This window comes from Colossoma macropomum, unplaced genomic scaffold, assembly GCF_904425465.1.
Source record: "Colossoma macropomum unplaced genomic scaffold, Colossoma_macropomum, whole genome shotgun sequence".
NCBI classification, from domain to species: Eukaryota; Metazoa; Chordata; class Actinopteri; order Characiformes; family Serrasalmidae; genus Colossoma; species Colossoma macropomum.
The window spans coordinates 10969916-10983349 of record NW_023494805.1 but is presented as its reverse complement, the minus strand read 5'-3'; the positions used below and the strand labels follow the sequence as shown (position 1 = coordinate 10983349).

Below are 13434 nucleotides of genomic sequence, written 5' to 3'. Positions count from 1 at the left end.
GGGCTAGAAGTGAAACCGCAGTAAGATACATCTCCAGGAGCAGATGGTGGCCACTTGTAAACATGGATTACAGAGGCTTTAGCATCATAAACTCATTTTTGTCTGTTTAGAATCAGGTGAGGCATGCATAGTTGAGAGGAAATTCAGTAGGTTAAAGCGAGGGCCAGTTTCTGTGGACTGAGTGTGCTATGGCCTTGCTCCCTGAGATGGCTTAACACGAGTGTAACTGAAAAAGGGAAAAGGGGACCAAACAAACAACAAAAGAAGCCCCTGCAAATGAAAGGAGACGACAGAGATGACTTTCGGCCTTGCTCCCTAAGTAGGCGTTCTTTACTTATTTTTACTGTCCAGCTGTACTTGGTATTGGATAACTTGGTGGGGGGGTTAGGATATAGGGTTCTACCAGCAGCGCAAAAGCCATACCTTTGAAAATAAAACACACACAAATACATGAATTATGTCTGAGGAAAGAACAAACAACACACATGACACGCGATAGGAGGGAAGAGGCAGGAGAAGGACGGTGGAGCAGAATGTCAATGCTGCTCAGGACAGATAGGATGACAGACAGTGGGAGAGGGAGAGAGTGAGAGAGAGAGAGGGAGAGAGAGAGAGAGAGAGAGAGAGAGAGAGAGGGAGAGAGAAGCGACTGGACTGGCATCACTTTAAAAAGATAATGGGTGAGGGAGGCCTTGCCAAAGATAAAACAACACGTCCATCTCTGGGCCCTCGGCCGTTGACGCAATGTATGTGCATTCTGTGGTGGACAGCATATCACATGCAGATGACTAAAATAATCAGCGGCCTCTCTCGCCCATCACCAACCATGTGGGCAAAGATGTGTCATGGCAGGCGGTTGGAATAAAGCCAAATAGACAAGCCAGAATTTATTGTACACTGCAGAAAATGATATACTGGCATGTGAGAACATCTAATTAATATATCTAACATGTATCTAATATTTCTCATTGTGAGAGTGTTTTAAGAGTCCCATTTCCACCAGGCACAGGCTAAAGAAAACATGCCTTATCTGTTTTTGGCAGCATCTCAATGACTTGTTTTCTTGAAATATCAACTTGATATGTCAAAATAAATACTTAACTTCTCAAATAAAGAGACTTTCTGTTTCGAAATGAAGACTTACTTTCTCAACATTTTGACATTTCAAAATAATGACTTGCTTTCTTGACATGCTGACTTACTCTGTCAAAAATAATTATTTCCTAAAAAAAATTAGCTCATTATTTTGACATAGTATGTCAGAATTACATCTTAATAACTCTTAATCTTAGTCTTAACTATTAAACTCAATCTCAGGATTTATTATATGAGAAAATGAGTCATTATTTCCACAAGTTAAAATTTTGTAGAAGTTATTATTTCAAGATATTAAGTCAGTATTTTGATAAAATAAATAAAGATTTTTCAACATTTTGAAATACTGCTGTCACAGTCAGAGAACAAGAAAAACTGTGATTTTAATCTCCTCTGCTTGGTGGGAATAGGCTTTTACAGATTATTCAATCTATTTCAAAACATTTTGACTTGGTTTAGTAATTTTATCAAGTGAAATCATCTAACTTACTTTAAGAAATAATCTTTGAAGGAAGTGAAATTATCTGGCAGTGCAGTGAGACCATTCCACTTGAATCTAGAAATACAATTTCAACAACTTCATAATGAGAGATATTTGATATATTGCCTAAATGTCAGATGCTTTCACATGCCAAGATATATTTTTTGCAGTGTATATGGAGTAATCACAGTGAAAAAAAATGCTTGTGTACTGAAGTTATATTTTTGGAAAAAAAAAAAATGATGGATTTTGTGCAATCTTATAAGCCTCAAGAGTTTCTCCAGGAACTTCAAGTTGGACACGGTGAGACCAAAGCATATCTAAGATAAAGTAATGTGAAGACGTTGATTACGATGAGATTTCTTGTCCAAAAGAACGCTCAGTGTAATTTCATTTGGAGTCAATGAGGCAGAGATCGTGCAGATCTCAGGATCTGGATATTGGATATCATGTGGGGATAAGGGAAGGCGGGAGCAGGGGCGAGGGGGTGGGGGGGGGTTCAGGAGGGCAGGGAGGGCAAAGGGGCAGGGTCTGGGTGGAAGGCTCAGAACCAAACAACACAGAACAAGGAGCTGAGGACCGAAAACCAGAGCAGTCATTTACCTTTTTGCTCCACTTCTATTGAGCAGTGAAAAAAAGTGGAAAGAGTGTCAAGGGAGAGAAAGATTAGCATGAGTCAAAGAGAAAAGGTACAGGTACAGTGTATCTATACAGAGAGAGTTAGAGCGAGGACATAAGAGAGAGTGTCCACAGATAGATTTATATACATAGAGAAATGCACTGAAGGACAAAATCTAGTCATACACTCAAAGCTACAGTGCTTGGAGAGCAGTGGTTCCCAAACTGTGGACTGTCCAGTTTCAAAATGAGTTAATTATAAAACAGAGAATGAAAACACACTTGAACCTGAATTGAAATGAAATTCATCACGTAATTAACTACGTAATTAAATCGACCGACTGACAAGAATTCAAGTCTACACCAGCTTCTTCTTAACCCAGTTGTAGCCAATATGTTTGGTGTTCAAAGTTTGCTTCGCTAAATTACAAGACTTTAGCCACGTGTAATGATGCATTTATATTATGGTGGTAGATGGCAAATCAGATATTCCATTGATTTCACTGGAGCAGCAATGGAAAATTCCGCCACCAGCAGCAATGGCAGCACACCATAGCCATCAACGGAATGTTCCATTAAGAGTTGGAATAAACCGGATGTAGATTACTCCGGGAGCCATGAATGCTGGAAGTCTCACTGTTGAATTTCAAGCGCACCTCATGCTTCTGCCTTTTTCCACCTTAAATAAACAATCAGCTTAAGCTGCTTAAGCTCTCCTCTGATAATCATTTATTTTCAACAATGATGCTGTCACTATGGCAACGCTCCATACCAGCAGGCTGCCGTTGGTCATGTACTGCTATAAGACATGGAACATCGTTTTTTCAATGCGATGATTGTTAAGTAACCTCAAGTAGACTTATGTACAGCCCATGTGGTGGCAGACACTGTTTGTCTATAGTGTCAGAAACCACATAAGTGAGCCTGTGCTGACAGCTGTTAACTACATTAGCCTTGTATGTAGGGCAAATTAAGAAAACTTCAGACACCAAACATGTCTTGGGTGATTGACTAAATCTGGGAAAAGCTGGGATTAATTAATTTTATAAGAATTGTTATTATTATTATTATTAATGAAATTATATACACTACTGTGCAAAAGTCAGAGGCCATCTTTCACTTATTCAATTTCCGGCCCAGTCCAGTCCAGTTGTCATGTTTCAGGGTCATAAAAAAACAGAAAACATATATTTAACAGAAAATTAAACAGAAGCCTAAAACTTTTTTTTAAATAAATCTGCTGGGATATTTTATATTTTGTATCTTTGCATTGTGCTTCATTCCTCTGGCAAGTCAATGCACCACATGTATCCTATTCTTTTTCAGTGGGTAACATCGGTTCCACCAGATGCAGCTGCAAGGGTGCAAAAAATTGAGCAGAGCTGAACTTCATGAAAATGAATCCAGCCAACATGACACATCTACCCAATCGGGAGCCAGCTGGGGTTTTCTATCTGCAGCTGAAAGCATAACTTTTTTTTAACATTTTGTAAAATACTAGTAAAGTGATGCTTACTACACTTACTTTCTGATTACTAAAGCAATGAATAAAAGCATTATTTGCATTAATGCTGACTTGCACAGATGCAGCCAACTAAAGGGGGAGGATGCATTCACATCTGTCGATGTACAGGACCAGTGTAAATGCAGCCTTAGAAGTTGGCTGAAATTTCTGCTGCTCACGACGATCTGAATAATCCCCAACACTTTCAATGATGTTGAGGTCTGGACTCTGGGATGGTCAGTTTATTGGGTCTCATTCACCAAGCGTTCTTAAGAAGAAAGTTTTTCTTAAAACCCACTTCACGAAGATTCTGACATTCATCAATGTTTTCTTATTTAGGAATTGTTCTTAAGTAATCCACACACACACTCAAGAGCACAAAGGTGCAAACAAAGTGGTGAATCTGAACACGTTGTGAATCTGATGTAAACATTTTCTTAGGACTTTTCTCAAAAACACGTTTAAGCAAAGTTTTATGAAGATATTGGTGAATGAGGCCCAGTGTTCTAAGAAAACCAGTTCTTTGTTTGGTTTGCATTTTTTCCAATTATTTCTATAGGTTTTGATCATTTTTGAGCTCCAGTTTTTATTTATTTTCTTTTGACTATATCCCTTGAAAATGATTAACTTGGCTGTTTTGACTGAAAATTAAATAAATGAAGGGTGGTGTCTGACTTGTGCACAACACTGTAATTACCATTACAAAGCATAGCAAAATAACTGCAGACTTGAAAGGCTTAATATTGGTGCTACTATCCCATCCTAAATGAATAATTTGTGATAAAAATAGTGTTTGAGAACCGCTGTTTATGAATGATGTTTGATGTTGCTATGAACATCAGTTCATTCCTAAGCACAAAGAAAAGGTGTTAATCATTAATGAAAGAGAGAGAGAGAGAGAGAGACAGAGAGAGAGAGAGAAACAAACAAAATATAAAGATTAATTATGTAACCGTTCTTGAAGGTTAGCAGGGTTGATGTTATTTGAATGTAATGTTGACTGCTTTAAAAAATCGCAAAGAAAAATTCACACATAGAATTACTTTTTTCCGTTCGTCTGAGAGAATAGTGAGTAAAAAAACCAAAGAACACAGATGGCTGATGTTTGCAATCAGTTTTGATAAGCAGAGCCCAAGCATTTTCTGGCCAGAACAAAACTCTACAAGTGGACTGTCAGACCGCTTTCAATAAACATTCAAGGTAGCACACAGCAAAGAGAAAAGCAGTCATTTTAGCTCGCAAAGAACCTTGACAGCTTCTTCTATAATACGTCTCTCTTTGCCGACGACTTTTCTGAAGGGAAAAGTGTTCTTTCTTGACAAAAATCAATTGAACTGGAGATATAGCTGATGACCATAGCCATACATAAAGGCTTTTTCATAACCTCTATTCACCGGCAAAATGCAGTAGACCATGTGCTCCGATTCAGCGCCAGTGCTGAAAAACTAAAGGGTTTAAAGAGCCAAATGTGAGTGAAAAAGAGCATGTCTGGAGAAGAGATTAATGAGGAGATGACGCAGTAGACTTGGCTTTTTGGATGCTGCAGGGCGCCATCTTCATAAAGGACAGCTGCAAACATGGAATTGTTCTAAATCACAAAGCGAATACTAATGAAAAAAACACTCAGATGATTAGTGAGTTAAAAGTAACTAAGCTTCCAGTTTTCCTCAGTTTGTGGGTGCTTAACTGCACTATAATGTATTTTTAAAGCAGTATTGTTTTTGTGGGTGCTGGAGCCTATCCCAGCTGTCATTGGGCAGAAGGCAGAATACACCCTGGACAGGTCGCCAGTCCATCGCACCCCACCGCGACCCAGAAGGATAAGCAGTTTAGATGATGTATGTATGTATGTATGTATTGTTTTTGTTGCATCTATGTGGCTTGATCCAAACCACTTTTGGAATAACATTTGAATTTAATAAGGGAGATCACATTGGGTTTTCTTCTGAATGCTGAAAGCAAAAACAGTGTAATAACATTCAATACGCTATGCTGGTGAGCAATCTTTCAACAGTTAAATGCAAAAGTTTGAACAACCCTGCTCAAATGATTTGTTGTACATCCTCTATAAAGACACATTTCTGCACATTTTAGTGTTAAATCACTGTTTATTTGCTGAATTCAACATATGGGGGAAAAACATAAAATTACATTTTATGTTGTATTTTTCCTGATATATTTTCCAAAAAATAGAAATTGTGCAATAAATTTGAAGAAAAATGCCACATTCAAGTATGTCCTCTGTAGAGGATGTGTAGACTTATTTTTATTTAGAAAATCCACAAAACATGTGATTTGACCTTGGGTGTTCAAACTTTAGTCACATTTTATTTGGATGGTCCCCTATAGATGCTCAATATATATTTCAATTATTAACAAACTTTCTGGTGATATTCAGTTGATTTTCAACAACATTATCATTACTTAAAGTTCACCTGCATTTAATGGATATTTACTTGAATGTTACTTAAACATATACAGAGCATTTACAAAGCATCTACAGAGGACCATCCACATAAAGTGTTACCCAAACTTTTGCATTCAACTGTTTCTGAAAACTGAGATTAAAAAAAAAGCCTAACAGGAATTCAGTATTTTTGGGAGGCCATGAGAACCAACACATTTATGTCTATTTACCTACTTGGCCTACAGATGTTTAGTTCTGCCCATTAACACTGAAGTTATAATGAATGTTTCAGCCAGGACTGCTTTTTATCTGACTGGTCAACACAGAAAGACTGATGTCGGGGGTGGCAGGCTAACTGACCACTTTGAATTTTCTTTCAATTTTGGGTGCCTGGAAAACACAGTAGCGCAAGACACACACCGTGCATTCATACCAATGAAATGTGTCTTTCAAATTGAAAACAATTTGAAAAAAGTGTAAATTGGCAAAAACATGCACAATTTAAACCCCCCAAAATGAGACGGCAATTATATGTTTTGCTCTTATTTCTACTAACAGCAGTAGTGTACTAAGTTTCAAAGAGTCAAACTTCCATTTATGTGAGTGAACTTTTTGCATCATTTAGTCAAAGAGGGAAAACCTAGATGTACTCAGTAATGAATGTTTCTCTTGAAAGTAACCCATTTTTGAGTAGTTTTAATGTTACTGACTTCTGTTAGCCTGTCTTGTAATAGACTTTACTGAGGAAAATCTCTAGAATTTAATGAGGAGTAACTGGTAGCTTAGTTAACTACATTGTTGTAGCAGCTTCAACAACACTACCCATGTAACGCCACATTAACATCATTCATCACACATGGCATATTTTGACACAGATTATTAATGAGCGCACATTTTTCTCTGGCATCAGACTACCCTAAAACAGACTAAAACTGGCTGCATGATTCCTTAAATCAGCCCCTTCCATAATGCATCAGATTCAGTGAAAGTGCACTGCTGTTTTTGGGGTAAATCATAGTCGAACATTTTCCTCCTTCCTAAAACTGAAGTTAGGCCCCATTTTCTAAGCTATAGTCCAGATGTGAAGGGGTGGGGTTTTAAATGCTCACATATTTCTCCACTTCTGCTGCTGAGAAGGATCTACTGTATATGCACAGACAAAAAAATCAATAGTGAGGCATCAGTAGCTGAAGCTGCCAGATCGCGGAAAAGTAACTGCAGTCAAAATGCAAAAATGTTCAGAAATTCATTTTGAAGCAGCCATGTTCTACAGAAACTTGTGGCAGGTTTGCAGAAGGGACAGAAAAGTGGTTATTTGGTGCGCAGTTGATGCTCATCGAACCAACTCACAGTTTTGTTATTGTTAAAATAAAAATCAGCTCAGTGACGTTTAATCAGTTCATACTGTTGTACTTTATACAGCTCACTGTACTGCTTCAAGACGGAAACAGACTAAATGACTTTAACTTGTGGCTTAAAAAGACAATGAAGAACTACTTACTATATGGAACACACTCATATTGGACCTCTAGGTACTTGTACGTCCCAGGACAAGGATCTGGAAAGACTTCGGAGCCGGTGATAACGACGCATTGCGTCCGGTTGTTACATCTGCAAAACAGACCAAGATCAGGAGCCAGAGAGTTAGTACAGAGCTCTGAGGCTCTCATCACCACACAAACATACTACCAAATCTGTGTCAGTGTAAGGAAATGAGAGCTGAGAGGCCAAGATTGAACTTTGGAGGTCACAGTTATTGCAGGCCATAATAAAAGCATGTTGAATTTTATGTTATATATTTCAGACTCGCAGTTTATTGAAAGAAGTAGAAACTCTGTTGAAAGTGCAGATTCCAAACTTTCAATTGATACTTTGTTTGTAAGTAGAGATTTTATTATGATTTGAATTTGATGGAATATTTTCATTGTCTTATTATCTTTTATACTCAAAACAGACAGAAAAAAGGACTTGTGGTTACATAACTATGTAATTACTATGTAATTACATATTACATTAAAATTACATAGCAAGACAACGATAATAACTGTAGAGTACACTTTTTTTTTTTTAGCAAAAAGGGTTCTCAATAGTACCAAAGAAAAGTTCTTTGGCCCATTTTACTGCTACATAGAAGCATTTTAAAAGGTTGCTTAAAGAACAGTATGCAACAGGTTTATTTTTATCATTTATCAAAGAACCATGTATCCATTCAAATGATTGCTTGAGTTGTCCCAGTTCTATAAATAACTATTGCCTTACTAAAGAACCCTTGAAGAACCCCTTTCTTTGCGAGAGTGAAGTAGTTCTAAGAATGAAAAAGCAGCAAGTGCAAAACTACAAACTCAATCCTCAACAAAATAAGGTCAAGGATGTTAAACTTCTGGAAAGCAAGAAAAACAGAAAAATGTGTGGAATGTGTAAAGTGTAAGCAGAGCATGAAGCCATATTTAACAATGACATTGCAAAATATATGACAAAGGTTTGTCTATAGAACGTTGTTACCTTTTAACAGTTATTTAAACGAAAGTCAAGATTTCCAACAGCAGCACAGGGGGCAGGTTCCTTTACTTTTCAAGCGAAATTAGCCTGGTACATTTTTACCACCTTTACCCCGTCTCCACAAAGAACTGTCAGATCAAAATGGATCTGCCTTTTTTTTAAGGTGCAGCAAGTAAGATTGCTGCTCCTTTGGGAATCTTTAATAGCTTAAGTGAAGAGACACTGATTGACAAAGAGGCAGAGTGACTGTCGGTATGTGAACTTTAAAAATTCAGCTGCGCCTCTCAAGACGCGCGACTCATCATGCATTCGTCTGTTGTGCTCTCGGCGGAATAAATCACCTTAAGTATTTCGAACAAGAATAATTTGTGCACTTGTGCGCGACTGCTGGGAGATTTCGCTCCTTTACAGTTTGCAGTGACCTTGACTATGAAGTTAGACATCTTCATGAATTAAAATGGGGGCGTGTACACAAGGGTTTGCGTGTTAGCATGCACGTGCGTACCTATGTGAGCGAATAATGGGATGAATTTGAGTAAATAAATGATGAAATTAGCCAAACTTCAATCAGGCCTTCTATATGCAGAGGGATTGGTGACACAATGGAAGCAAACAAGGCAGACATTCTGGTAAAAAACGAAGGGAAAACGGTGCCTCTCGACAATCAGTGGTTGTAAATATTTCAGGAGACGGAAAGCAAAGTCATCTTGTGAAAAACGCATCCCGGAAAAGGACACCTTAAATGACGGCTTCTGTCTTTTTCACCCAAATTGCTACAGTATTTATCAGACGGAGGGCATCATGTTGTTTGGCCCAGTCACGCATTTCAATGATTGGGTGGCTGCGTCTCTATTCAGTAATTTACCACAACAGCAAGCCCTAAATATTTATAAAAACATGCACTCACGCTCGTCTTCCGGCCATTTATTAATATTTAAGACCGGACAACTTGATGAGAAAACCATGTGGGCTAAGATTATCTCACAGTTGGAACTATTTTGCTTATGCATGTTGTGGGGCAGCGATAAGAGAAATAAATTCTTGCTGTATTGCTCAGCCTATAACAAAATACAGAACATAATACTGTGAAACAGCCACAGTAAGCAATTATTTCACATGTGCACCATCTTACAGTGTGCAGAGCAGAACTTGGCACTTTGCAGTTTTGAAAGCACATATTTGGGAATTTTAAAGGCTTTGTGAGGGCCTGCACGAAGAAGCCTGTGCCTTAGCTTTGCGTGGCTCTTGCAGTTACTCAGAACAGACACGAGTATCTTTGACAAATGGAAACGTGCCATAAATGTCAGAAAGAAGAGATCACGTCCAAAAGTATAGAATCTTTCACAGGAAACACATTGTGCCGAGAGCTGGATTGTCAGATGCTGTTAGAAGATGACTGAGTGTCACTATTATAGAATGGAAATTGTAATCCTGCCCAACACTCATACTGAAGCCCTTACCAACAAAGTCTTCATATCCAACATCCTGTTTGAATGACTTTTAACAATAATCGGTAGCTCTTGTGGATCTGCTGTATGACTGTAATGTCTCTGTAAAACTTGTATCATAACTTCATTATCTGGTGTTAGATGAAGGATGGGTTTTCCTTTGGACTCTTGGTTCCCCTCAGTGTTTTCTCTCTTAGGGAGTTTCTCCTTTTGAGTCTTGGTATCTGTCAATGTTTCTTCTTCATGCTTTTAGAGAGTTTCTCCTTTTAACTCTTGGTTCCTCTCAGTCTTTTGTCTTCTAGAGAGTTTCTCTATTTGATTCTTGGTTCCTCTCAGTGGTTCTCTCACATGCTCTTAGGGAGGTTCCCCTTTTGACTCCTGGTTCCTCTCAGTGGTTCTTCCTCATGCTCTTAGAGTTTTGACTTGTAGTAAAAAGTCATGTGTAAATGAAACTGTACTGAATGTACTTAAGTTGTAATGTCACATGGAATATTTAGTCAGCCTTTAGATGTCTAGAGTTGTTACTGTCATTTTGCTGTAAATTCCATTTATATGACATAATTATAATATAGTCATATAACCACATAATCAATTACATGGTTAGACACAATCAATTATACTTAAATTCAATTTACATTCTATGTTAATCTTGAAACGTGTTGTGTTTACATAAAAATATATGATTTTATTCTCATTTTTATGTAGCATGTAGCATTTTTTGTTCCTTTTTGATCGGTTTTCTCCCAACCCTTTTTTGGGTGTGTCCAAAACTTGACAATTACTGGTGTGATTTATATTCGGACGTTACCCAAACCAAGGGTGTATAATCTTAGAATATCCCCTGACTGAGAAATTGCTCTGTTTGACTTTTCAATGACATTCCAGTACCTTGATAACTGTATACAAACAGCTGACACATATGATATTTGCTAAGAAGATCATTTCAAGGTTATGGAAATCAGACACCTCACCTAGGTTTAAAATGTATCTCAAAGAGGTTGTGAATATGCTGTATATTGGAAGGCTCAGATATGAGCTTTCTGGTAGTCTTCGAAAATTTTTCAAAACATGGAACCCTTTTTTACTGTACCTAGCCAATGCACAGGAACGTTCAGCTTGGTGCCGTGGCATTTAAGCCAGATGAGCCAGTGTCTGGCGCTTTCTGATTAATTTTAAGTTAAGTCTACTCTCTGAAAACTTCTAAAATATTAGTTTTTGTAAAATAAGCAGACTGAAAATAACTGCAAAGTACAATTTTACCATTAACATTGTACTGTGGCTTCAACTGCAATGTCCGCACTTTTGACAGAGCCTCTCCACTTGTTTCGATGAGCTATAGGTGAGAAATAATTTGCATATAAAATCAGCACGCATTTCTCACCACCTATGTTAACTGTGACACTTAAGGTTTATGGCATGACGCCGTTCTTCAAAAGAGTTAATGGGAAATGGAAATGAGACTTGTTAAACAGCTCCATAAACTTGTCAACAAAACTTTAACTAGCACTTTTTTATCTTTTCTGTAAAGTGACTGCTGACAAAGGCTCAGCAGCAACAGGGCCTTATAGTTAAGCGCCTACTGTGGTGTCTTAATTACACAAGCAAAGCCGACCAGTTTTCTCCCAACCCACATGCAAGAACGCCTTTAAATTCCAAGTCTGTCTTCTACTGCGCAACCACTTCAATGACCTTTCCCCAAACATCTTCGCTTGTTTTGTGTCTGGCAAAAAAAGTGTTTGGATCTTAACATAACCCTTTATTACAGTGTGTCATCTTCTCTGCCCTTAAAAAAAAAAAAAGTTGCCTCTTTCTTGCATCATCTGGCATATCATCTAAAGGGGCATGCTGATCTGTTCCATGCTCTCTCACGTACAGGATGCTGGTTGTGAGACGATTGTGGCTTTGGGCTACCCAAGAGCTCCATACTGAAAATATTAATTAAGAGAAATTTCATTATCCCTCGCCCAGGGCCAGAACTTCAAGTTATTCTGAGGGGAAAGATAAAACAGAGGAGAGGGGCTAACTAAGCCCAGAGGACTCGCTCTTCCGAAATCACGATGCGACACAAAAAATATGTCTACGTTAATTTGTTTCCATCGCCGATTTCATTTCCCCTTATGTCACCAATGACATGCTGAAAGTGGGCGACAGGAAGGCACTTAAGCCAGATGAGACGGCGCGGCGGCTGAAGAGGAGCTTATTTTTTATGTTAGCATGCGTTGGCTAACAGTCTGTGTTGGAGGACTCTTTGGAGAGATGCTGAATGACCATCGTGCAGTCGGAGTGCTGACCTTGGCACTGGCAATGTCAGTGCGCACAGAAGCTCTGAGTCAAGTGGCGGAATCATATAGGATGAGACAGCTGGCTTATTCTAAATGGCTAAATTGATATCAGGGTGAGTCCCTCATGTACTTGAGGTATGAAAGTGCATTAGCGAATAATTATGGGCACAAAGAGGGTTTTCTCTCAAGTGCAGCTTTATTTCAGCCGAACATAACTTCCGAACTTGTCTAGCCTCATTTGAGACCCAACTTTGATTGAGTTTAACTCTTACAAGTTGAGAGACATTACTTTTGTTTTTATTTTTTTTTTTACTATTTTACTATTCAAAATGACAGAAATAACTAAAAATAAACAGCATTTGTTCTGATGTCAGTAATGATAAAAACAAAAGATATAATCTCTGAAAGACAATCCACACAACAATACCTTTTCATCAAATTCCCATCATAATAAAATACCAGTAACAGTTTTTTTGAAGGGTAAGTTTGCACACTCAAAAATAACCAGAGGGGTTGTTTGACTGACAAAATTGAAAATATGTTGACATTAAATCAGTGAATTGTGTTGTCTTTAAGTAACTGGTTTTCATAAAAAGGACAAAAATGAATGACAGTACATTTAAATGAATAAAAATGTTTATTTCCAAAGAAAATTTTATTCCAATGAAACCCATATAAATTTCTCCAATTGTTCCAATTTTGTTCCACACAAAATTAAGCTTTATATTAACCTAAGAAAGTCTATGTATACAGGCTCAAGCCTATCTGGATGAATGAAAATGTTTGGCATAAATGAATTAAGTTTTTTGAGTGTTAGAATTTGACACATGCATAAGCAGTGTATAACACATTTATAAAGCAATACTTGAGTATTTATAAACAGCTTAAGCCATTAATCATTAATTAGATGCCATTTGATGCATTATGAAGTGAAAGACATTGTACTGACATAAAAGCCATTGAAAAGTGATGTACATTTATGTTTTGAGACATGATGTAAAGAATTTAACAGTTTCGCTAGTTATTACTGCTGCTATTACTACTATAACTACTATTACAACTAGTTATTCTGACATACAGTATTTTACCACAAACATAAC

The 13434-nt window shown here is 37.6% G+C and overlaps 1 protein-coding gene across 13 annotated transcripts in view; it reads right to left on the bottom strand.

Moving 5' to 3' along the window:
- LOC118825694 (adhesion G protein-coupled receptor L2-like) overlaps nt 1-13434 on the bottom strand; it is a 180121-nt gene that overhangs the window by 89984 nt on the left and 76703 nt on the right. For all 13 annotated transcript variants that reach the window (XM_036596446.1, XM_036596449.1, XM_036596450.1 and 10 more), the window contains one exon: nt 7607-7716. In XM_036596446.1, the coding sequence (XP_036452339.1) occupies nt 7607-7716 (110 nt within the window). The remainder of the gene's footprint in view (nt 1-7606; nt 7717-13434) is intronic.